This window comes from Urocampus carinirostris, chromosome 1, assembly GCF_059441175.1.
Source record: "Urocampus carinirostris isolate Australia breed hairy pipefish chromosome 1, RoL_Ucar_1.0, whole genome shotgun sequence".
Lineage (NCBI taxonomy): Eukaryota > Metazoa > Chordata > Actinopteri > Syngnathiformes > Syngnathidae > Urocampus > Urocampus carinirostris.
In genome coordinates, this window is record NC_142349.1 from 29,101,681 (window position 1) to 29,128,633 (window position 26,953).

Consider the following 26,953-nt stretch of genomic DNA (forward strand, 5'->3'; position numbering starts at 1 on the left):
TCCCTTTCGAAATGTGCAATATTTCTTTCAGGGAAACAAAATGGACAGTATATGTAATGGCAGGAAAAAAAAGCCAGAAGGGATTCAAGTTTGTGTAGGGGAAAAATGGTTTCAGAATGATGGATGAGGCTATTGTGTAGTTGAGATAGGAAATAAAAAGAAATTAAAGGAAAGAGAAACAAACTGCTTACTGAGGATGATTTTGAAGCACTTTGTTTTGGCTTCATTTTGTTCTACTCTTTATTTAAACATAAAAATATTCTCACTAATATAAATGATAAGTTATTGGTGACAATCAAAATGAGGATCAAAAACAACAATGGATTTTTATCTTGCGAGAACACGAAAGCACAAACCCCAGATAAAAAATTCCAACCTGTTCTAAAAGCCCTCCCCTGAGCCCTTTCTTTGTATTAAATGGTAAATGGTCTGCATTTATACAGCGCTTTTCGAGTCAATGAAGACCTCCCAAAGCGCTTTACAATATGCTTCACACTGAACCATTCACTCACACACCAATTGGGAGTCAGCCATGCAAGGCGCCTACCTGCTTATTGGGGGCATTAGGGATTCAGTGTCTTGCCCAAGGACACGTCGACATATAACACGGAGGAGCCGGGAATCGAACGTGCGATCTAATAATTGTCGGCTTTCACAAGCTTTTTACTTTTTATTTGTCTCCACGTGAGGCTCCTTTTATGTTAAATATGTGCAAATTTCTCAACTGTCTTAGATATTTTAAAAATGCACCTTTATGTGAAAGTACATGTATGTTTCCTTAATATTTATATCAATGTTTTTTCGAAGAATTGCATTTTTTTACCACCATCAGGTAATAAATAATGCACACCGTCTCTTTAAAGATTGTTGAGGGAGACGGCCCATAGAAAATGTAAAGGAAATTCATACTTAGCACCAGTTTCATTATTTCAAATCTTTATATTTTCAAAAAGGACTATCATGTAGCCTCAAGTCTATTGTATAAAGTTGTTCTGCTCGAAGTCTGGGAATAATCGTTTTCATTTGTGTATGCCAAAACTCAGAAGTTCGTATTTTTAGGACAATTTGGTACATAATTTTTTTTTTTCAATTTTGTTTATTGTCATATTATTTTCAGGTTGAGCTTAACAGTCAAATGTATTCATGTGCTTTGTTTCACTTGTTTTGACTTCCTCGGACTGTTAACCAATCCCATTCTAAAAACAAAATTGTGAAGTTTGCTGATGACTCATCTCTGATAAAGATTAAGCAGCATTCAGGTAGAAGGTAGAGATGTTGACAATGCGGTAATAAACTCATGCTAAACACAACAAAATCCAAAGAAGTCATACTTGACTTAAAAGGAAGACAAACACAAATCCAGTTCCACTCATTATCAATGGATTCTATGTGAAACTAGTCCAGGTCTTTAAATTCCTGGGCGAGCACTTCTCTGAAGATCTGACCTGGTCTGCTAACACCGGAGCTCTGTTAGGGAAGGCCTAGCAGCGACTCCACTTCTACTGGTGTCCTTCTTTCTACAAAGCTACAATACAAAGTGTTCTGCCACACAGCATTATAGTGTGAGATGCTGTATGCTGGGAGCAGGACATCATGCAGCAAAAATATACAGTTTTCAACACAGCTCAGCAAATCATTGTCTGCTCTGAAGTACAGACGCAATGCACACAGCCGGCTCCACTTACAGGGCGTTGACTATGACTGTTCCTCTTGACGGAAACTCCCCTTTTCCACCTTTAAAACTAACACGCAAGCTCCAAATGCTCGCTCTTCAAGCACGCTCTACTCAACACAAGCTCTCCAGCCAAGCACTCCCCCTGACCACCCCCTGGGGGGAGCACGGGATGGTCTTTGTTTCTTCAGAAGGCTGAGACTCCATGCGGCCACAAACCAGAATAGGCTGGGATGGCTTTTGTTCTCGTTAGGAAAATCAAGAAAATATGTAATTTAATTTTTCTTGCCATGTAAATAAATGGAGTTTGTTAGTATCAAACACGTGCATTATTTATTTGTGTGTCTTAACTAATTTCCTTCTGGACTGATCAATCATTGTCCATATCAATGAACTAAAAAATCGATAATTTAAAGCAAAAATAAATTATGTTTAGAGCATTGCTTCCTCCATGATAATTGCTAGACCCAATGCGAGGCTATGTCGGATTAATTCGTTTGGGCAACCGTGAGCACTACATGTTGGCTGAATCGGTAACCACAGAATTAGATTGTGAATTAAATAGATAGAATGTGAAGCAATTACTCTACAGCAGTCTTAAAGACATTGCCAGCTTGCTATACCGCAACAGAGGCAACAACATGATAAAGGACTCCTCTCACCCTGGCCACCACCTCTTTGACCTGCTGCAGGTCCTTAAAAACAAGGACTAAAAAAAAAACTCAGTTTCTTCCTGAGGGCCATCTCTACACTGAATAAGAGCACAAGACTGAAACATATTTGCTGTATCTTGCCAGTTGTATGGAAAAATTGGTATTTTGTATTAAACATGGGCATTCATATCTTATTTCTGAACCATACTTATTTGGGATGTTTGTTGATGATTCATGTTTTTGCAGTGCTTTTTACTGCACTATTGTTACAATACACCATTTTTCATTGCGCTATTATTACAAAAGAAAATTGCACTTTCTTCAAGCATTACCTTGTAAATATTTTTGCCTTTTACATCTTGACACTTTTTAAAATCAGTTTTTTACGAGGCGTTCATCTCGAAACGCCATGTCTAATCTCAATGCAAACAATGTTCACTATGTTGTTTATAAAGAAAATTCTACTCTTTTCAGATGAGATTTATTTCCTCCCTTGTAACAATCATCTAACCAGTCCTGGTATCCTCTGTGTTGTATATTTCCGTCTGTTGGCTTTCATAAACCATTGTTTCATTGTATTTTTAGGACTTGAGTAAGTGACAAAAGTAGTGGCAAGTAATGCTGTAGACTGATAAATGAGAACGTGTAAAAAGGCCTTCAAACAATCTGAAGAAATGTGTAAAAGTTGATCCGACGTGCATGCATTTGCAATATTCTGCAACCGCTCCATTCCCCTATCCAATTCTGTTAAGGATGCATTTTGCGTTTTCTGAATAAGGTCTTAAAACAACACTAATGATGGAAAAAAATTTGTAAGTGGTCAAAATACAACGGCATAGCCAGGAAAGGCGAAAACGTGAACTTCTGAATTTGGCCAAATCCAAAGAAGATTCCATCAATAAACAAAAAGTATTGTTGTCACTCTGGTCTAAATAAGCATCTTAAATGCTTAATGACAAAAATGAATGTGATAGAACACCCTCACTCTATCAATCGGCCTGTCAGTGGTGGCACCGGAGTGTGTCTCTCCGGTCTGTCTTAAAGCAAACGGAGCATAAAGCCATTATATTCCTATTGCTTTATGGAAATATAAATCAGAGGCAGCAGCGGTCCCAGGAGGGGGACTCATCTATAAAAACGCGCGCCTGAACTCGGCAGCCTAGATGTTGTCATAAAGAGTGTGTCAGAGGAAAGGACCCTGGGGCTTAACCGGGCATTATCGCAATTTTTTTTTTCGGCAAACGGGACAAAACTGTTAAAGTACCAGCGCTGCCATTATTTGTAGTATGAAAATAAAAAAATCAGCCAAGCAAAGAGTATACAGTACTGTATCATGAGAAAATGTCAAAAGGGGCAAGAGTGCATGCTAACAAAGGTGAAATGACATGAAGTGTAGAGTACTTAAAGCTGCCATTTTTCACTTGGTATTGTCTATTGAAACTGAGCTGTAGTATTCCTACCAAGGGCATCGTTTTGAAATGGACGAAGGGGAGGTGTCCCCACCAATATACAGAAGTAATTGTTCCCCCCACCCCAGCCGCAAACATTAGATGACCCCTAAAAAAAAGATTGATTATGTTAGTTGTCTTCTTGCTGAGACAAAACCTATGCCCATTAACACCAACAAACAAGCATTCACACCTTGGAGGAAATCAAGTTTTTTTCTGAAAATGGAGAAAGCTTCGTCTCCCCTCCGCTGACTCATATCAACATCCGGAAATTGCGAGACTTTTGGCAAGTAAACGAGAGCTGGGACATAGCAGTTCAGTTGAGGTTTAGATTAAAATTTAACAAAAAATGTATATATATATTCTGGGTGTGTGAAATACAGAACCAGCTGTTTGTCACAAGGGAGTACACAAAATCACGATGCTTGTATATATATAAGAAATGGGTGTGGTTTGAAAGAACAAAGCTTCGAGAGTGGAAAGTTCACACCACCTTAGTGTTAAAGGAGTTGGAAGAACGGTCTGGCAAGATATGTCCCACCCACCTCATTAATAGAATTCACTTGGAACAGTTTGAGACTGAGACGTCAAATGAACACAATACCAACAGTATTTATTCAAGAATAGCGCACAGATAGAGTGGTTAGTGCGTCAGCCCACAGTGCTGAGCTCCAGGGTTCAATTCCAGCTCCCCGCCTTCCTTTGCAGAGTTTTCATGTTCTCCCCGTGCCTGTGTGGGTTTCCTCCAGGTACTCTGGTTTACTCCCACACTCCAAAAACATGCGTGGCAGGTTGATCGGTGAGTTCAAAAAAAGAGTGTGTGAATGGGTGTACGTCTCTGTGTGGCCTGCAACTGGCTGGCAACCGGTTCAGGGTGTCCCCTGCCCACTCCCCAAAGATAGGATGGGCTCAAGATCCTCCACAACCCTACTAAGAACAAGCGGTGCAGAAATGGATGAACAGTGCACACATGTGTATAATGCATATCCTTAATTTTTAAGTAAAAATCAATATAACATTTTATTTCAACAAAGTATATTAGGTGACAAAAGTTGAGGCCAGGCCTCCAGGTTTTAGAGCCATCACCCCCTTTGTGTGATGGTATGCCCCGGCGGGAGTGTTGTGTAATGCCACATAGCACATAAAGGAGTTCAAAAAACTTTACTTGAGCATACGCTACTGTCACAGACTAATCACATCACACATTTAGTACAATACATTTTGTTCAGCCTGCAAAAAAGACTGATATTTAGAAAGAGTAATTTTGAATCCCAACAGAATTGTTTCCCTCAATACTGAATTTAAAGGCCCATTGGTTGGTTGGATTCCTTATTCCTTGGGGTGTAGGAGAACCAGTTTCTGTGGTGTATCTTGGGCAAGTACAGCCTGGTGGCGCCCATCCCTCTCCAGGCCAACAAGTTTCCACCTGGTCTCGAACCAGGGACATTTAACGTGTTAAGCGAATGTGCTAACCACTGATTTTCTATAATGTCACAGTTCCTGGTTATTAAATTGCTGCTACAAGGTAGCTAATAATGCTAATGGCCACCAAAGTGGCTGGTATTGGCACTGATACCAATATCTGGTACTGGTACTTGTCTCGTCTATTTCTAGTACAGAATATTTCATAGTTTAAGTACATTGCGTAAATATTGGGGTGTTTTTTTATTATTATTATTATTATTATTATTGTCAAACAGGCATTTGTCACTTTTGTCCAATTGATCCAATCTAAATAAGAAAGCCTAAGCACACTTCCTAGAGGACCCCTGTTGAATATATGCATAAATATATGTATGTATTTTTCTTTGTTCTGCCACTTGGCCATTTGGCATCAGCCAGTGCATGTGGAGTGCTGGCTTGGAGCTTTAAAAAACGCCAGTTTGGCACTTAATGCTTCTTTGCATTGATATGGCAGGGTTTGTATATATTTGCACAGGCTTTCATGAGTATCAAAGGAACACCTACTGTAAAGGTTTGTTTCTCCTCCACAGACAGTAACGTGTGTAGCAACCTTTGAATCAAGAGTTTCCACCTATTTTCAAGCTCAAAGATACTTTTTGGCACTCATTTTTATTATGCATTTCTAAAATAACATGTTAATACTATGTTGTTACTATGTTATAACCAGGTTCATTTTTAGAAGTAGGGTTTAATAGAAATTCAACAATGAAAAAAATGCATTTTCATATAACACCACAATGACCCAGCACTGGAGAGCTATTTTCAGAACAGGTCTGTGGGCACCTCAGCTGTCCTGCAGCTGTACCCCCTGAGGCATATCGTTCAAGACCCCTGCTTAAAATAATGCCATAGCAAATAGATGGTCCAACAGACTTGGACTAAGGAGGGGAACCAGATTATGTATTTTAACAAATTTGAATTACTTAAAAGTAGCTTTACAACCATTATGGTTCAATGTGCCATACACAAATTAAAAATAAGTATCCGTTCACATGCTCACGACATGAACATTTTTTGTTGTTGTTTTATTTGATAATGTCTAATCGAGTAGTTATAAAAACAGAGCATGGGCTTTATTTCATACAACTGTAAAACACAAAATGAAAAAGGCCGGACAATAAAGGTAACAACAAATATGACAAAGCAGAGATAAAGTAAACAAAGTAGAATAAAAGTTTAAAATCTGTTCAACTTTGTCTGCCATCAGGGAAATTAATGTAAATTGCATTAGAATTTAAACTGTTATGTGCTTATATACTGTTTGAAATCCCTGTATCACATGCTATATTTCAGTAGTTACCACAGTGCAAACATCTTTTAGTAATTATTTTTGATTTTAAAGAGCCTTTTGTGGAAATGAAGGATATATTGAAAGTATGCCTAATGTTTAACCAAGACGGTCTCACCAGGCAGCAAGAAAAAGCTGTTCATCACTACCAGTTTATTATGAGACACACTTGACAGGTTGCATGACACATAAAAGCCTTCTGTCTCTCTCATTCATGTTCCTTTAAAACTAAAACTAGGAATAAATTATTTCAGTGCAAAAATTCAGAACATTAGAGATGGGGGTGTTGTGGGGGAACTACTTTTTGTACCATTTTAATGTCCAAATGCAACACTTAGACTTTATGTACCGCACAAGGGCATTAGATTGAATTATTTAACTCCATTTAGTCTAGATGGCAAAAACGTCATCATCGCTTAACTACAGACAGAATACTTGACGATTTCAGAGCAACTACGGGGACTTTCCTTAATACAAATCATCCATTGTGGAAGAACACAATTGTTGAGTATTTTGGACAAAAAAAAACAGAATACTGCATGCATACAAAATAGTGTTTTAGTGTTCGAGTGTGTTTATCTGGGTGTCTGTAGTCACTGTAGAGGATTTTCACTCAGACTTGCAGGAAAAGACATTGTTCCTGCCTGCAGTTGTGTTCGGTTGTCATGGCAATCCTCTTGACCATCACATTAGGCACTTGTGACAGTTGGGCTGCAAGAATGAATTATAGCACATGTGTACTATGTCTGGGCCAGCTGAAGTTCCTCCAGTCCATGTTTACCCAGGTGATATCTGGCTAAGTCTTTCCTGGTCACTAGTCCCACCACCTGCAGAAAAATATAACAAAAAAAAATAAAGAGTTTAAAAGAGCGATGGATGGTAGGCCAAGCAAATCTAATCAATGCCAAATAAATGGTTAAAGGGAGCTCAAATAAAAAAATGAAAGATGCTTTAGCTCCTTCCTATAACAGATATGAAACCTAGCAACACAGTTCTCATATTGAAGTGAACAATTACACATATAATAAAAAAGAATAGACTTTTAAATCATTAATTTAAATTATGCTATGTTTGTCACTTTTTGTCTGCTTTATTCTACATGAGTCATAGAAACTAGTGGAAATGAATTAAATTGTTCTTTTACCTTTTTTCTTTTTTTAACCTATTGCCCAGTTGATACAGTGGCTTGCGAAACTATTTGGCCCCCTTGAACTTTGTGACCTTTTGCCACATTTCAGACTTCAAACATCAAGATATAAAACTAATTTCTTGTGAAGCATCAACAACAAGTGGGACACAATCATGGAGTAGAACACACCTTATTGGATATTTCAAACTTTTTTAACAAATAAAAAACGAAAAAGTGTGCAAAATTATTCAGCTCCATTGAGTTAATACTTTGTAGCGCCAGCTTTTGCTGCGATTACAGCTGCAAGTAGCTTGGGGTATGTCTCTATCAGATTTGCACATCGAAAAACTGATATTTTTGCCCATTCCTTCTTGCAAAACAGCACGAGCTCAGTGAGATTGGATGGAAAGCGTTTGTGAACGGCAGTTTTCAGTTCTTTCCGCAGATTCTCAATTGGATTGAGGTCTGGACTTTGACTTGGCCATTCTAAGACCTTGATATGTTTTTGGTGAACCATTCCATTGTAGCTTTTGCTTTATGTTTTGGATCATTGTCTTGTTGGAAGACAAATCTCAGTCCCAGGTTTTCTGTGGACTCCATTAGGTTTTCTTCTAGAATGGTCCTGTGTTTGGCTCCATCCATCTTCCCATTAATTTTAACCATCTTCCCTGTCCCTGCTGAAGAAAAGCAGCCCCAAACCATGATGCTGCCAGCACCACGTTTGCCTGTGGGGATGGTGTGTTGAGTGTGATGAGCTGTGCTGCTTTTACGCCAAACATAACGTCTTGCATTGTTGCTAAAAAGTTCGATTTTGGTCTCATCTGACCAGAGCACCTTCTTCCAAATGTTTGGTGTGTCTCACAGGTGGCTTGTGGCAAACAACACTTTTTATGGATATCTTTAAGAAATGGCTTCCTTTTTGCCACTCTTCCATAAAGGCCAGATTTGTGCAGTATACGACTGATTGTTGTCCTATGGACAGATTCTCCCACCTCAGCTGTAGACCTCTGCAGTTCATCCAGAGTGATCATGGGCCTCTTGGCTGCATCTCTGATCAGTTTTCTCCTTGTATGAGCTGAAAGTTTAGGGGGACAGCCCAATCTTGGTAGTGGTCTGATACTCATTCCATTTCAATATTATTGCTTCCACAGTGCTTCTTGGGATGTTTAAAGCTTAGGAAAAATGTTGTGTCCAAATCCAGCTTTAAACCTCTCCACAACACTATCTCGGACCTGCCTGATGTGTTCCTTGTTCTTCATGATGCTCTCTGCGCTTTAAAACGACCTCAGACTATCACAGTGAATGTGCATTTATAGAGACTTGATTACAAACAGGTGGATTCCATTTATCATCGTTAGTCATTTAGATCCACATTGAATCATTCATAGATCCTCACTGAGCTTCTGGACAGAGTTTGCTGCACTGAAAGTAAAGGGGCTGAATAATTTTGCTGACCCATTTTTTTGTTTTTTATTTGTTAAAAAAAGTGTAAAATGTCCAATGAAGAGTGTTCCACTTCATGATTTTGTCCCACTTATTGTTGATGCTTCACAAGACATTATAGTTTTATATCTTTATGTTTGATGTCTAAAATGTGGCAAAAGGTCACAAGGGGGCCAAATAGTTTCGCTAGCTACTGTAAAGCACTATAGGAGATTAAATCTTAGTGCAGGAAAAAATATTGAGGAAAAAAACCCAAAAAGCCTTTTATAATCAAACCATACATCCCAATTAATTGTGAGCCTCCGAAAAGGCCCCCAGCCCTCTAGCTAAGGCACAATCTATATGCCATTAATTTACTAGTATGAACCCCGTGAGAATGTTTTTTTTCTAGCATGCATCCCCTAAGCTAAAAGGAGTTTGACACGCCTACTTTAAATGCTTGAATAAAATATTCTCTCGTGTTAAAACAATAAAAGAAAAATAATCACGCTAGGCTGTAAATTTAAGAAGTAGTTTTATTGTGAGATTAACATAATCTTAAATTCGTTCTTGAAACTATAAACAATTTGTCACACTTACCCTGTTTTCATCGTCCACCACAACAAGGTGCCTAAGGCCCAGCGCTCTCACCAGTTTAAACACACGAGGAAGAGATGTTTCCTGCCAACAAAAAGCTCTCTGTGAATCACAATTCATTCTCTTGAAGCAGCAGACACAACACGGTTGCTGGACTTGATGCGATTTACCTGTGGAACAGTGTAAGGTGTTGGGTTCATGAACTCTGAGAGGTCCATCATGCATTCGCGCTCATCTTGAGAGACGTGGATGCTTTGGATTGGAGGGAATCGCGGGTAGGCATCCCTGAAGTCCTTGAGCTGGAGCTTCCTCTGGGTTAGCCGCGACCGAGCCAGCTCTACAAAGACCTTTGAGCACAGAACAGGGATTAGCGACGGTCAATACTCAATATATAACCGTGTCTCTGCAGATCCACAAGCCACCCGCCTGCTTCATGCCACTTACCTTGTGCTTGAGGAGAACAATGAGCTGTGAGCGAAGGATGAGTCCGCAGAGTTTTGCAGGCTGGACCGGAGACAAGATAAAGAAATTTATCTGGAAGCCCAACAGTCACATTTGGAATATTTGGATTAGGTGTCACAAGTATGTGTAGTTTCATTAAGGCAAACTGAGGATATATTTGAAATAACACATAAAAGACACTTAAGGTCACACTAAACATTTTTCTCATCTTTAATGCAATGGTGATGCCCTTTCTCATAGACTTATAGTAATTTTGGTGGACAAAATTCTCACCTGGTAGTAAGATCTGCTCTGGACTTGTGATCCATTTAATTATTGCACTCATTCTCAAATTTAAATATTTATAAAAAGAAAAAAAAGAATCCTGGCGTCTGAATGCTTGACATCCAAGTACTTCTTCATAATTATGTTTCTCTAATGAGCTTATTGTATGACTATCACTTGTATGGCTGAGATGAAAAAAGATTTCACAGTCCCAATGTTGTACCCCACTTTACACGACTGTTGCTATTTTCACAAAAAGGAAACTGACGCTGGTTGGAGTGTAAGTGCAGTAACTCTCCCAGATTGGTTACTGGAGTGAATTAGCATTTTAAAAAGGCTAAAAAGTTGAGATTCAGTTTATTATATTTATTGTAAGTACCGTAAATTCTGGACTACAGAGCACGTCGGTGAAAGCGCCATGTGCAAATTTAAAGAATGAAACTCAATTCTGTCTTTGTACAAGCCTCACAGGCTTTATATTGGGTCTCATTGAGGTGTCCTTAGAAAAGTTAAATACTTTCTCTTAAGTATGTGTCAACAGTGCCCAACTGAGTTCAAAGAGCCCTTATACTTTCTTTCTACCACGCCTATGTGCTTTTCTTACCTTTTGGAGAGCCGTTCAGGGCAAACTCATTAAGTCTCCCCTCTAATTTTCCAAGGTCACGTGTTTTCAGTTTAGGTGACCATTCAAGATGGTGATTATAAAGGCGAGTACATATTTACTACTTCGCAAATACAAAACGAGAATGAAGGCTGCGTCAAACAGACGGGTCTGTTTTTTTGTCATCAGTGGTTGCGGCGACGATGTACCAAATTGTATTCGCTTGTCATTGTTCCTCGTGGATTACAGGATACTCCAGCGACCTGGCATTGACGGCAATAATACGGAGATAGAAGTGGGGTGTTTTTGATGAATAACTTTAAAATGCTGTTTAATTTGAATGTATAAATTGAGGACTTGATTTGTGGGTGCAAAAGTACAAATACGGTGTCTATGTTAAAAATATATATTGGAAAAATAACCTATGGTCAAACCTCCTGTTTTGCTCCTATTATATGAATGTTGGCAAAAAAGATCGAATTGATTTATCTCAAAGAAATGTTTTCAGACGTAAACGCAGTGTTTTGCATGCGTATTTGTATGCTCACCATTTTCTTAAGTATTGCTGCTTACAAAGATATATATACAAGTGAATACAAGTTAAAAAAAAAGGAAGAAAAAAATAAGCCATACCGTATTTCAAGTCAGTTTTAAAATGTAAGAAAAAGAGGGCGTCTTGTAGTCTGGAATTTATGGTTATATTTTTATAGTCTTGTATTATATTTCAGGTAAGAATTTAAGGTGATGGTTATTAAATACATTAAGTGGCATCTGAAATCACAAATGCAGCAACTGATGTTTAGAGGCGCAGCATATAACAGGAATAATGCAAAGATTTGTATGAAATATTATACTATAGTAGTATTTGTCGACTTAATTACGAATAATTTGTTAGGACTCTCTCAGAAGATTAGAATATTGTGATATTTATTTTCTGTAACTCAATTAAGAACAAATGTCACACATTCTGAATCCATTACAAACCAACTGAAATATTGCAAGCCTTTTATTATTGTATTATTATTGATTAACATTTAAAGCCCATCAGTATATTTTTTCAAGATATTCTATTATTTTGAGATGGGATATTTCAGTTTTAGCCATAATCAGCAATCATGGTTCAGTTGATTTGTAATGAATCCAGAGTGTAGGAAATTTGTTTTTTTAAATTGCATTACATAAAATTAAAGGACTTTACAGTATATTAATATTGATTGATTGATTAATCAAGGTTTCATTAAGGCACAGCAAAAAAACAACCCCAACAAACAGAAACAACATTTTTGCACAAAAAACAGCTGTACAATAACCCAATACATGACATGTGCTAAAAGGGAGTAGAATGAAGCCGAAACTTTGAAGTGCCTACCCCTAATCCATTTTTTCCTTGCAGGGAATGCTTACTCAAAATCAAAACTATAACAAAACACTATTCTTCAACAAGGAAAATTTGAAAAACAGATAAATTATATTTCAATCATACAATTTCAACACAATAATATACTAACAATGGTAAGGACAGGTACTAGTAATATTCTAATTTTCTGAGATGGTACTGTATATTCAATGTGGGACAATTTTACTTCAGTCATTTTATTTTTGTTTCAATTTTTATAGTCCCACTTGATGATCTCTGTGCAACCCCTTTAAAGACCAAAAACAGAAAAAGAACCCTTTTACCTCTTCATCAGAATCCCCTTGCACAACGACAACAGGAAAGCCATTGTGATTGGTTGATGTGTTGCTCAGGATGTCAACAATGGTTCCCACCTTCTCTATCTTGTTCAAACAGGTGACAGGAGAGCTCATCACTTCTCTACAGGAAATGGAGAAAAGTCATCTTAAGTCATTTGACACAAATTAACTCATTTGCTCGTGGGGAATAGGAACCTTACCGAGCTGTTAGCCAGTGTGAGGTGGCAGGAGCTTCCCAATGCAGGAAGGGAATACTCTGCAGCTTAATGTGGATGTCATACAGACCCTAACAGAAAAAGGAAAAATAAGTGATCAGACAAAAGTGTTTTTTTTCCCCCACAGTAAACGGAAATTGAGCCGTTTTAGGACAGACACCAAACAAAAACTAAGAATAATGCTAATACCTCCACAAAGTAGTCTCCTACAATCTTGGCCGTCATCAAGACTAGCATGATGGGAAGACCATATGTGACGTTTCCTGTGGCCTCCACCATGATGACCGTCAAACTGAGAGTCATCCTTACAATGCCGCCTGCACACAATCTTTTGCATTAGAAACTGCTGCAGATCAAGTAAAACCAGAGGTCAGTGTTGGTGTCCAATAGAAATTGTACGACTCACCTAACTGAGCAGCAGCTCCGATCAGGGCATATTTTCCAGGATCAGCCCAAATCTAAACAAACACACCTATTGTTATGAAGACGGTACTCTTTTGTGCAGCTGCAAATAATTTACATTTAGAGAAAATGGTATGCTTTATTACAAATTTCTTCAAGTGAATTTTCTTAGTTCACTACAGAACAACACACTTACTGATCCTTTGGCCGAGATGGTAGACAGGAGAATTCCGCAAAGTCTTCCCCATGCTGCTCCAATGAGCAGAGAGGGGATGAAGACTCCTGCAGATACAGTGAGGCCATATGTCCAACAGGCCAGGAAGAAGTATGTGAGAGTGAACAAGCCTAGCGTCAGAGGATTGTAAGATCCTTTGGGGAGAAACAGAAATACACAAAATTTGTTAACACTTAATATACCGGTACTAGTAATTCGAATTAGCTTTTAGAATCAGAAACCACTATAATTAACCTGGCTGGTTGTGGAAAAGGCTTCGGACACTTCTCTCTGGAGTGTTGAAGAAGGCTGTTGCCATGGAGTTGTATTCTCCATCTGCACAGAACAGCTGCAAGCACATGAAGAAACGATAAGAATAAGAGGATTTTGCTTCTTTCTATCATTGTTTTGGTCCGTTTTTTTCTATAAATTGACAGCATGAATTGCAATTGTTCCTTTGTTCAATTGTACCTAAAAGCGTCATTTTAGAGTGGCAATTCTAAATTAACCTCAAGTAACAATACACAATTTACAGAGTGGTTATTTTTCAGATTGGTTAGGGTAGGGGATGGCAAAAGTATTGGTGGAAATATGAAAACAGGCTCTCTGAAACATTCAAATAACCCCAAAAAAATTCAAGTCAAGTGATCCACATCGTCAATTTTAATGTCAATAAAAACAAAACATTGTAAGGTTACTTGAACAGGCACCAAACTTAGATACTGCAAACTCAGAATCCTTGTTGAATTCTCCTCTAACAACATGATTGGAAAAGTAAGTTGGATATTTAAGAGGTTTCAAAAGAAGGAATCATGGGCATTTTAGGTTTAAGATTTTCAATTTAATCTGGCTGTAGCTCCTTTATTGCAAACACGAGATGGATCCAAATTCAAGATTTTGCGCTGTCAAAAATTGAAGCAAGGTTCATGTTAAGTTTATATAGTTTATTGGACACCCAAGATAAGGAGAAAAGACTTCAAAAGGATTTTGATGCGACAAGGAGAACAGGAGAGAGCCCAAACCTCAGATAAGAAAATTTTGTTCTAAAAGCCCTCCACTGAGCCCTTTCTTTTTATTAAATCTTCTAAGGTACAAAAGCAGATCTGCCCTAAAGTGATGAAAATATCAAAGAACAGCAACACAATTGGCTGAGAGTGACAAGGTTAACGGTACATAATAAGTCAAAATAACCAACAGTGAGGTATTATAGTCAAAAGAACGTACTGGCATCCTATGCGATCTAATTTGCAGTTGTCTAATAGTAAAATCAAAATAAACTCATAAGTTGATTAAAATCAAAACCTCCTTGGTAAAATCCCTGGATGATTTGGAATGCCTAATTTGGCAAGTAGAGGAAAATGAGGGAAATTCAGATTGGTCTGACAACGGTAGTGCGTTATTTACCACATGGGACATAAAACACATGAGGGACTGTATAAAATTCTGAACTTCATTGTTGAAGCAAAGACACCTTTTGATATTTGAGAATTACAACCGATAGAATGTTGAACTCTATTCTACCAGAGCATTCACCTGGAGAGGATATTCCTCTGTGTGGTCGGGGTCGAGAGGTTGACAGTCATCGGAGAAATAAATCATTGTGAAAGACACCGTTGCAGTCACTGCAGTGACTAACATCGCTTCCATTACTTGCAGGCAAGGCCGATGAACGTACCTGATGGACACACATGATCACACAGTGGCTTCACACGTTCATGTTTTGAGGCCACCAACATTGAAAGATTGGAATGATGGATTCATCCAAGATTGTGAAGCAGGTCAGGGCACTCAAATTGAAATACTCTACCATTGTCTCCAACTAAACCAAAATAAAGTTAAAAAGTTCAGGTTGGATTGCAGTCTTTCCTAGTTTGGTTTAGGGGCAATTATATTTGGAGCGCTGTAAAAGTATTTTCAGGTTAACCGGACGAAACCAATAAAAACGATTCAACAGTAGGTGTCTTTGTTAAGACTTCCCACATCCAAAGTGATCATACCTGTTCTGACGCTACGAGTATTTTTTACACTTAATTCACAAGATGCCAAATGATGTGTGCACAGAGAAAAAAAGCACCCTGCATGGGCACATTGTTTTTTTTATTTTTGCTGTCAAGATGCAAATCAGTAAGACATGAATCACTCGACTCGTCAAATTTTGTATATGAGAAACCAGACTTTAGCTTAAATACCAATGGATTAGGTCCAGTAGATATTGGGCAAAGTCTCAACTATATTTTTCAGGGTGCGACACCGACAGACCCAGTTTGGGCTGTACGTCGCCAAGGAATCCTTTGTATAGAAGCTTATTAAACAAACTATGTGTACTAGTGAAGTGAAGTGCTCCTTGGCTCAAATCCTTAAAGCGTCTAGCGCACAGTTTAGATGAGGGGGCATCATGAACCTCGTTTTGAAGTGTGTTTGTGACATATGCGATGACGTTTGAAGGCCCGCGAAAGCAGGTGTACCACGTGACTGATTCAATAAAATGATTCGCGAGCTTTGAGTGTGGTTGGAAATAAAAGCGGCAAAGAAACTCCCGCAGAATTAAAAGTCCGATTCAGTACTGGGGATGACAGAAATATGCACTTCCAATTCTAACAAATTAGCTATCACACATCTATGCACCCCTGCTTCATCTGTACCATGTGAAAGGGTTTTGTCATAGACAGGTAAAATTCTCTGCAAAAAGCAACCTTCTGGGTCTTAAAACAAAAAAATATATCTTTTTAAAATAAAAATGAATAAGGACTTTATTATACCTCCTTAACTCACTTTTTTCACTTGTTGCATAGGCACAAATAAACACAGAACAATCCATGGAACTCTTGTAATAAACTCTTCAAATATATATATTTTTTTGCATTCAGAGCACATATTACACCCCCCCCCCCCCATTTTATTGCATGCACCAAGCATGTTATACATATTTCTGTTCACATGAGAGCGCAGGCGAGGAAACTTGAAGCCAGTACGTGTGTGATGAAAACGCACAGAACAAATTATAAACACCCAAAAATGCAAGCAAAGTCATAGGAGTGGGCAGAGCTATTCACAAAGGGCACACACACTACTTTCTTTCTCTCGCAGAGCGCCGTCTGTGCCAAAGGTAAATACGTTGGGATCATTCTTATTTCCAGTATTCTGTTATATTTTTACAAAAGAATTTGTTTGGAAACCATAATTTTCAGACAAACAAGATTCTCATAATCAGCCTTAACACTCTTAGATAGAGGGGAGGAAGGGGGACTTAGGTCAAGTCAAGTCTTGTTTGTTTATATTTATATATATATTTTTATTCCATAAATATTATCAAATCATCAGACATGTTTACAGGAAAATAAAAGACTGTGAAGAATTAGCTTTTGTCTGGAAAATAAATTAAAATATTTAGCTTTTATTGGTCTTCGGATCAAAAAGGTTCCCAACCCCTGTGCTAGAATATAGCTGCCCCATACCTTATCCTGAAGATGGTTAGCCAGTAGTTGAGAATGTTGAACAGAGCTCCCAAAAGTCCACCTGAACAGTTATGTAAAAAAAAAAAAAAGTATACAAGAAAAACTTAAAGAATGTTTCTTTTGTACCACAGTCTACTATTAAAATGATGATTGAGACAGTGTCCATGTAATATGATAAATGTACCTATTGCACCCATGGCAATGAACAGTGGGATTTCATAGAGGTAATACGCCACACTCTGTGGGGAGAGGGAAAAAAGAAAAAAAAAAAAAAGTTTTATGCCGTTATTCGGCAACATTTAATATGATTGTAATATAAATAGTTAATTTTGACATTTACGTGCTTACGTCATTCTCAAATCGTCCAAAATTGATGAGACCAGGGTTAGAAAGGTCACCTGGGTTGTTGTGATAGATACTGAGGAAGAAGTTAAGGGTGAAGGTGGAGATCATGGAGGCAAAGAACTGAGGACAGAAACAAAACAAATCAAAACGGTAAATATTTCTTAACCAACCATCTTACACAAGGAAAACCTTCTTATTGACAGGTTTAATTTTGTTGTAAACAGTGTTTACTACACTGATGTGCAGTCCCTTCTCAAGATTTCTTCATTTTCCTCAAGTTGAGATTTTTGAGTTTTTCTTTGCCCTCATGTAGGTTTTAGATCAGGGAATGGTGTAATAATTGTCCGTGGTTTGCAATAATCTGTGTTCTGTGCAGAGACTCTTTGTGATTAAGGGTGTCACAAATAAACATAACTTGACATTGTTATCAGACAATAAATACAATTCTCATTCCAATTATTGACTGGTACTTGTGATAAGTGTGTGTATCGCAAATACATTAGTTAATCTGGTATTGTGCCGGTTTTATATTTCAAGAATTCTTTATGCGACTTACTATCCTCCATGTGAGCATCTGGTTCCAGAAAGAAGCACCTTCTTCAAGAGAGAAAAGCACGCCCCCTATTGACCAAAGATAAAAAATATTTGAGTTACAATTTTTATTTTTAATGCCGCCTAGGGTCACTCAATAGAAAAAACATTTGAGACACATTTCAGCTGAAAAAGGTAGAAAGAACATTTCAACACAATTCCCGCATTTTTAGATGCTATAATTCACTTTGATAGGTAAGAGTTGAGCTCACCAACTGGTGCTCCAAAAGCAGCGGATACTCCAGCAGCAGCCCCTGCAGAAACAAAGTCTCGTTTCTCAGTGTCTCTGCGGAAGTATTCAAAGATCTGCAAAAGGGCCAAAAACATTTTCAACACACTCTACAGACAAAAACAAAGCATGGTGTTAATGAAAGTTTCTAAAAGTATTAATCCTTCCATAACTACACACTGGATTTTAAGAATACAGTAATCCCTTGTTGTATCGGAGTTTACTTTTTGCGCTTTCAATACTTCGCGGATTTTCATAATGCAATAGTGTTTTGCAACAGAAACCACAAAAACACACAGTAAATGCTATTGTGGAGGCAGGTCCCGGAGGGCTGTGCGTGTGTTGGGTGCACATGACTCTCCGTGCGTGCGACTGTGATAGGCTGGTGTATGCTGTCATTCAAATAGCCTGGGCAGGCTGGCACACAAGTCAATGTGTCCAGCAGAAACAGACCAAGAAGCGAAAGCTAGCATCGAAGCTGCTTGTTACATTGAAAAGAAATCCATAAATCAAATCCGAATCTGAGGAAAGTCAGAAGAACTCAAAGACCACCACCTGGCGGATGGTTATCGTGTCTGGGAAGAGACTGAGGCAGCGTAGGGAGAGGAAGCAAAAGCGGGGTTGCCGGTCCAGCCTACTCCTGCGGCTACATAACAACCCACACAAGCTGCCCTTAGAGAGCCTGTATTGCACCAACTCGTGAAACCGCTACATTTATGGCGGTAGTGTTTTAATTATCATGGAGACCTGGCGTTGAGGATCCCGGTTGCTAGCGTCCACCTTGACAGCCACTCTCTACATTGCTTTTTTTATACTGAAGAAGAAGAAGCCCTCCAACTTCATCATGCAATTGTATAATGGCAATAAAGACCATTCATTTATTCATTCAACTCAAATTTCGTGTACCGTGTTTGTGAGATTGTAAGGGACTTGAAAAGCGCTATATAAATGCAGACCATTTACCATCATATATTTAATAGGTTACTGTTATCTAATAAATGTTTCTGCTTAGTGGGTTTTCACTATCGCAGGACATTTTTGGAAGCAACCTCATCAAAAAACATGGGATTACTGTGTACTAATTTCTTAAGATATACATTTTACAGTGAATGCAGTGTCTGGTAATCAGATGGGGCCTAAATGTATCCGTGGTTGCAATTTAACTTTACACCACTGGTCAGGGGCGCTTTTAGGTCTAGAGTTTTGGGGATGTTGGGCACCCAGAAGGTCTTGCTGTTTTTTTCTTTTGTTTTGTTTTTTCACTTAAAGCAATTTAGGATCATTGAGCACTGTTCATGAGTGTCACTTCCCATTTGTGAACATCACATAATACTTTGAGGTTAGCAAAAACACTATTACTACGCCATTCCCTAATTTTACTCGTTTATTTCTAATAGAATGCACAAACAAGAATTCAGTATCAATTCATGACTTTTTTTCAAAATAGTAAATGGTATATAGAAAATCCATCAAAATATCATAATAATAATAGGGTCAACTGATGAAAAAATACATAATGATGAGAATACATTAGAATTTCTATTTTGGATAGTACGTTTTTAACTTGTTCATATTTTTCTTCTTTGTGTGACACTTGTTACCTGTGGTCTACTACCTTTCTACACCTCTCTCCAAACGCTGACAACCATAAACAAAAAAAATAGGAAGATATTTTGTCTCATCTCATCTCATTAGCCGTACCGCTTATCCTCATCAGGGTCGCGGGAGGGCTGGAGCCCATCCCAGCCATCTCCAGGCAGTGGGCAGGGGACACCCTGAACTGGTTGCCAGCCAATCGCAGGGCACACAGGGACCGACAACTCATTCGCTCATTCACACCTAGGGACAATTTGGACCGGCCAATTCACCTGAAATGCATGTTTTTGGAACGTGGGAGGAAACCGGAGTGCCCGAAGGAAACCCACGCAAGCACAGGGAGAACATACAAACTCCGCACAGGAAGTCTGGAGCTGGATTTGAACCCACGACAGGTTCCCATGACATGAACTGTGCCGCACAAGCGCTAACCACTGCACCACTAAGATATTTTGTGTATTGTGTTTATAGTTACTGTGGGTAATTGACTCTCACATGAACTTCATGCTAGTTTACAGAAAAAACTGCAAATGTCCGTGCAGGTGCAGGGAGGATGACCAAACACAAAGCTTACACACGTGCAACAATTAAGCTAGGCTGATCATTGTTGCATTTGATTCAATGTAGCTAAAATGAGGACTAATATCGGTTGATGATAACAAAGTCATGGTATTAGGTGGTAAAATGGTTGTTCAACATAACCACTGTAAACAAACACTCACCATAAAACACCGGAGCCTCCACAGACTCTACCACTATGCCATAAGTGACTAGCTAAGCAAAAGAGGAGCGGTGCAAGGAATCAAATGGACTCAATCCTTTCATGGCAGAGGAGTGCTTCCCATACCGCTTTGTTCACATTTTTATTTTTTTTGTTGCATTTATTTTTTTCATTTTTCATTTAGCTTTTTTCATCACATTTAAAACAATCCTGTCCTCTATTAAGTTTTAAAATGCTCTACTTTTTGGGGTGCGTGTGTTTGGGGACACAGGTAGCCAGAATTTATTTTAAGTTAGCTATACGCTCAGTGGTTAGCTTTGTGTTCAGTGAATGCTCAAGGTCCACTTGCGTGTCCACAACAATTTACAAACCTTAAAGTCTCTTTTCAAAGAGGTGCTCCTGCCCTGGGAGACTCCTGCAGCTACAACTGCACCCGAGTGGATCATAGGACCTTCCTAAAAGATGGTGACCAGCAAAAAGATAGAGAAAGGATCGTTATACAGTTAAAAATTATCCAAAAGAAAAACAAACAGACAATTCTAATTAAGGCAAGGAACATATTTACCCACAATCAACCTAAAGGGGGAACTTGAGGGAGCCCATATAAATAAAAGTCAATACAGCACAAATGCCTGTGAAGCTCATGGATTCAAAGCGGGGATCTCGCCTAGCATAAGGATTTGCAGTAACTTTGAATTAACTTTTTGGGCTTTCGCGTAAGCAATAAGCATAGATTGCAAAACATCACGTTTCAGAAATAACAGAAATATTGCTGCAATACACAAACAGGTAAACAAAAAAAATCAAATAAAATAAAAACAATGGAGTTCTAGTAATTATCACGGTTCACAGATACAAGGAACTTTAAAACATGGATGGTTACATGATCCGAGAACAAAGCCCCCCACAAAAAAGTGTTGAGTGTAGCATTTGCCTTTCCTTTGTGAATTTGTTGATTTTCAAAGTTTCCAAACATTTCCAAAAGGTTCTCTGACAATTTTATGTTTTTTTTAGTTGGTGTAAAAGTCTCGTCTGTTTTTTGCAGTGGTGCGAAAAAAGCAAGCCCGCTTTAGCATGAGCAAATCTACAAACAATATTCGCGGTGATACACAATATTTTGTTATGTGGACATAGCATCATGGGAAACCTGAAATCATGATCTCATCACATTTACTAAAAAGAGTAGAAACAGATTCTAGGTTATTGAACGCAAATCTATTCTTCTGGTGTTCGATTGCAAATTTTAGCTGCAAACAATTTCTGTGATTTTTTGATATTTTAGAATAATTTTACTATTTGTAACAAATGTAAAAATGAATTACATGGATAGATGAAGGACGATCATTTTCAACCAATGAAAGCAATTGTAAGGTAGGCATAATTATTCTAGCCCTAAAAGAATTATTAAAATATTCACGATAGTAATAATAAAAGTAAATGTGTGAGTCAAACATCTGTGTAAAATCAAAGCAATACATATTTTGTTGCGACTGTCACTTTGGAGTGTTAACATGCACATTTAAATAAAGTGAAGTCTATATTTTCATGTATCTATTAATTTAATTTACTAAACTTTCTTACCTTGCCAACAGCAAGTCCACCCACCACTGAGCAAATAACACCACACACTTTCACCACCAGAGTCTGACAAGGAACACAAAAGCACATTATATACATGACGATCTTTGTTTTGTTTAACATTAATCTCTTATCCCGAGTGGCCTCTTGTGTGCTTACCTTCAGTCTAACCACTCTAGGAATCTTTACTCCATTCAGGTAACACTTAATTTGTGGAATACCACTTCCTGCTGCTATAGGCTATAATAGGTGGATACAAGAAGTAATTAAAAGAGTATCATTAAAACTTCATTCATTTTCACTTACACGCTTACCTCAAAAAACGCAACAATGATTGCGCCCACCATAACAAAGGCAGAGTTTAGGACAGCCCAGAGAATAAGGGAGAGGGACAGCCCACCCACTTCTGTAAATCTATCTATGTCTGTGAGGGCCAGCAGTCAAGGGAAGATGTGCTGTGTGATGGCGACCAACCATCTAGTCATGACTTGAATATAACTGAGGAAACATTAGGATACTTTCTTTGACCACTTGATATTTGATTCCAGCCAGCTGTTCCACCACAATGTCAATGAAACAGGCAATGAGGCCTGTCAGAAAGCCGATTAAGCCGCACACGACCCAGCGACTGATCTCCAAACAGCGAAAACCCTAAAACAATGACAAAAGAAAAAAAAATACATTCTCATCCACACCTTTCACAAGTGTGGGGGAGCTCTCGTATCAGACCCCTGAAGTTTGCGCCAAATGAAGTACTTAAACCAGGGTTTGCAACCCACCAAGTAACTCATGCGTCTCTCCTCTTCCAAAAACAGCTGGTTCTCAATGTTATCGTAGTCAAGACTCTGTACATAAAAACAAAAACAAAGAAATACAAATTAACATTTCGGTGTCCTAAAGAAAACTCATTTTAAAATCAATGTTGGGTGATACTGTTTTTGACAAAGTTCAAACTGACTTGACTTAATAGTAGTAACATACACAGAGTCAACTTTAAAAGCATTCAAATGACTTCTAAGGATGTTTAAAAAGAAAACTGTACCTCATATTTGAGTGACAGCAGCTTCTCATTATGAGGAATTTCTTTTGGATGACCCCGGTGGGATTCCTGAAAAGGGGTGTCATAATGGGGAGAACACTATATTAGATTGCTGCAAAGTCAACCATTATGACCCTTATTTGCAAGCAAGTGATAGTTTCAATAGGAAATGATAAACTTGTGCTTTGCAAATTCTTGTCTGAGAGACGAATCACATGTCTTCATTCTCATTGATTTTGCAAGGAAACGATTATTTTGTTCCACTAAACCAAATGATGATGACCGTCGAGTCTTCAGACAGTCATGTGACACTCAAATGCTAACTGAATGAGGTCGTGCAGAGTGGAAGGTACATACAGTGTGTTTGAGTAATAATTTTAACGAAATGATCATAAGTAATAGTTTCATGTATTTATTTATAAAAACATTTTGTTACAAACAAAATGAGAAAACTTGTATCGTTCACTACCAGTTCAAATGCAAGAGGCACCCGTCTCTACAGGCATACCACACCCATCCATCCATTCATTCATTATCTGCACCGCTTATGGTCGCAGGGGTGCTGGAGCCCATCCCAACTATCTTCGGGCAGTGGGCAGGGGATACCCTGAACTGGTTGCCAGCCAGTCGCAGGGCACACAGAGATAAACAAGTCACTCGCTCATTCACACCAAGGGACAATTCTGACCGGTCAATTAACCTGACATGCATGTATTTTGGAATGTGGGAGAAAACCGGAGTGCCCGAACAATCCCACACAAGGGGAGTACATGCAAACTCCGCACAGGAAGAATGGTAGCTGGATGCCACACCCACTTTATTTTAAATTTCACCTATGAGATATGAAATTGAATACACAAAAATCATCAATACAGCACACTAAATCTACAACAATGGTGAAAATAAGTATGTATGCCGTAAAAGTAATGATGTGTTGAGTTTACTCAAGGATTTTCTTCCATCAAGTGCTTATGCACAAGAAAATCACATGCAAAAGAAAATATGGGTCTGAGCAACTTGCAACCACTTCACAAAGTAGAATCACTTTTTTCAGTAGGGAAGACTACAAAAAACATAGACTCCACTCTACAAGTATTTTTTCCCCCGATGGTTATTTGGTTAGGTTTACCCAAAACAAAAATGCAAAATATGGCAACAGAGTCTGTACTAACTCAATGGTACCGTTTTTAGTCTGGTTTACAGGCTGTAAATGGTAAGCCTGACACAAATGGCTACCAATTAATATTTTGAGTGAACAAGCGACCAGAAAGAATGTAAATTTGCATTGAATAATCAGACAAAATGAGAAGCTTGGTGAGTTACTATGTGACCAAGGTCTCAGCAAGAGCCAGAGTAGCTAACAAGAGTGACAAGAGGGTTAATCTGGAAAAATAATGCAAAATTAAGGCAGAACCATAGCCCTACTTATAAGACTGGGTCTGACAGTATCTGAATTCACCATGGGAGCCAACTGTGTTTGCCAAGTTCCCATTTGGACATCCATAACAAAATGATGAAGGTGAAAAACGTCAGTTTCATGTAAAGCTAAGTCGTGAGTTACGGACTGTTCATCTCTTTTGTTTAAATGTTCTTCACACAAGAATAGAACAGACAAGGAATATTATCTGATGCGATAAAACAAGTGAAGTAGTGAAGAAATTATAGGCAAAGTGTCACTTTATTGTGTACCTCATCTGATGTAATCTCCTCTTCTAATTCCACATTACTAAGTCTTCCTATGTGGAACACAGCACCCCCTCCAGAGGGCTTCAGAGCAGACATAAAATAAGATGCATTATGGTTAGTTTTCAAACATACAAGTCATGATAATATACAATTGGGATATTTATTTTTGGGGTAACCCCATCTTTGTGTGGTTGACAGGTTTTGACCTTTTCTCCACACACTGGAACTTTTAAGCAACAGTTGTATTACATATTTATTTTTACAATATATATATATAAGACTGTAACTTGAATTGTGCTTGCACTTACACTTCAGCATTAATTGACAACAAATTTCAAAAATGATTTACTTCGCTGCATTAGCTAAACAGAGTGAAAATGACAGAGAAAAAAATACAATGGAGAATGTTTTGCAATAAATACAGAGTTGTGTGCTTCTACGTTGTCCATTTTTAGTGAGGACTAGTGAGACATGAATAGTTCTGGTGGAAATACGCCTCATTTTCCAGCAGTGTTCCGCCAATGGAACACTTGACAAGAATGACCGTAGCAGAATGAGTGTGAACTTTGATGAATGATAAATGCATTCCGTTTAATAATATTTTAATTCTGTGCATTGTATTAAGTAGTGTAATCAAAACAGAAATATAAAAAAATAAACAAAACACTTTGGGTGAAGATTTTAAGAAATGTTAAAATTGTGTCAGTTCACTACACGGGAGGCTATATAAGAGACAGATAAGTTGACATATCAATTGGGATTTTGTTGAACGTTGGGCAATTTAGGGTACTCTAAGCAAGCGTTACCTAGTCAAAACGGTTAAATTGATACATCTAGAAAAGAAATATGCGCGCCAGTAAATCCATCTTTTCTGTTACTTGTCCTCATTAGAAATGGGTGAACTGGGACCTATCCCATCTGACTCCCAGTGAAAACCAAATGAAGTATGTGGAAGACATTCAAATTCCAAACATGAATGCCGACGTTGACAAATTCGCCCGTGAAAAAAATTACAATAGTAAAATCACAAGTGTCAAATTTCAGATAATAAATAAATTGTATGGATTATACAAATAACCGAATTATTATTTTATTATATCATTTGAACGCTGTGTATTTATTATTCGGACTCTTCTGAATTTACAATTGTAGCTTCAGCTAACAAACAAGTTAGAATGCTTACCGTTGATTTTTTTTTATGTATCTTTATTAAACATTATGCAGATTTCGAACAAAATAATAATTAATTTTGAATCAAAAGGCTTTGCATGCAATTAAGTACAAAATCAGTGTTGTTGCAAGATACGTACGGCATATAGCACGATTTAAAAAATGTGTTTTTGGTCTTGTATTTGGGATTTTACGACATATCACTAAGTAATAATGCATGTCGTTGTAAAGCCAAGCAGCTGTTAGCTTAGCATGCTAACCGTACTCTACGGACCTCCTTGTAGTGTTGACGTTTCTCGGATCCGTTTAGCAGCGGCGTCGCTTCGCCAGCGGGACCAGACTCGTCGGCTCGGCTAGACCACGACACTTTCTTTGTGATGTTGGCCATCGTGCAACCACTGTAATTCCAATGGTTGCAGCGTTACTTCATGAATTTGGATAAGGAGTTAGATAAAGCCATATTTGCTCAAGTTCCCCATGACCATCATTCTTGATCCTCGTGACGCTTTAGTAAGGGTCGCGTGCTGGCCCAAACATTTTTTTTGCAAAGAATGCTGGGACTTGTTGTTTTATAAAAGTTAAAGAGATGCTATACTGTACGCTGATGTATGTCAACCTCCACGGGTCCATGCCCTTACAAATTGTCGTATTTCCCAGACATGGGACCAAGTCACACATGTGCAAGTCTCAAGTAAGTCTCAAGTCTTCACCTTCAAGTCCCAAGTAAGTCCCAAGTATTTTTTTTTTGGGCAAGTCAAGTCACAAGTCAAGTCCCGAGTCTTAGATTGCCAAGTCCAAGTCAAGTCACAAGTCATAAAAACAGCGACTCGAGTCGACTCGAGTCCAAGTCACTAAGTCTCAAGTCCCCATACTATTTCCCCTTACAAAATACAAATTAATCTTACACCATTTTTTTTTCAAACATGATTATTTATGTAGTTTAACATGTTATATTATTGTACATGTGTTTCGTTTAATCATATATATTGTTAATCAACATTTTGTTGTGAGATCCTG

General features: G+C 38.2%; 1 protein-coding gene across 2 annotated transcripts; it reads right to left on the reverse strand.

Annotated features, from left to right (window-relative positions):
* Positions 1 to 4,915: 4,915 nt before the first annotated feature.
* clcn7 (Cl-/H+ antiporter 7) lies at positions 4,916 to 26,465 on the reverse strand. 2 transcript variants are annotated; one of them, XM_088333765.1, is made up of 25 exons: positions 26,211 to 26,465; positions 24,770 to 24,847; positions 23,084 to 23,149; positions 22,821 to 22,886; positions 22,560 to 22,692; positions 22,356 to 22,465; positions 22,201 to 22,281; positions 22,045 to 22,107; positions 20,835 to 20,918; positions 18,130 to 18,223; positions 17,883 to 17,947; positions 17,330 to 17,446; positions 17,166 to 17,220; positions 16,982 to 17,042; positions 15,060 to 15,201; positions 13,782 to 13,875; positions 13,509 to 13,681; positions 13,317 to 13,368; positions 13,100 to 13,227; positions 12,896 to 12,981; positions 12,681 to 12,816; positions 10,118 to 10,177; positions 9,844 to 10,020; positions 9,677 to 9,757; positions 4,916 to 7,352 (listed from the first exon to the last, which is right to left on the reverse strand). In XM_088333765.1, exons 1-25 carry the CDS (start codon positions 26,322 to 26,324, stop codon positions 7,266 to 7,268), a joined length of 2,403 nt encoding a protein of 800 aa, XP_088189891.1. In that variant the 5' UTR covers positions 26,325 to 26,465; the 3' UTR covers positions 4,916 to 7,265. The 2 variants fall into 2 exon arrangements, with proteins under 2 accessions (XP_088189891.1, XP_088189881.1); XM_088333755.1 differs by having other exon boundaries at positions 10,118 to 10,207.
* Positions 26,466 to 26,953: the final 488 nt, after the last annotated feature.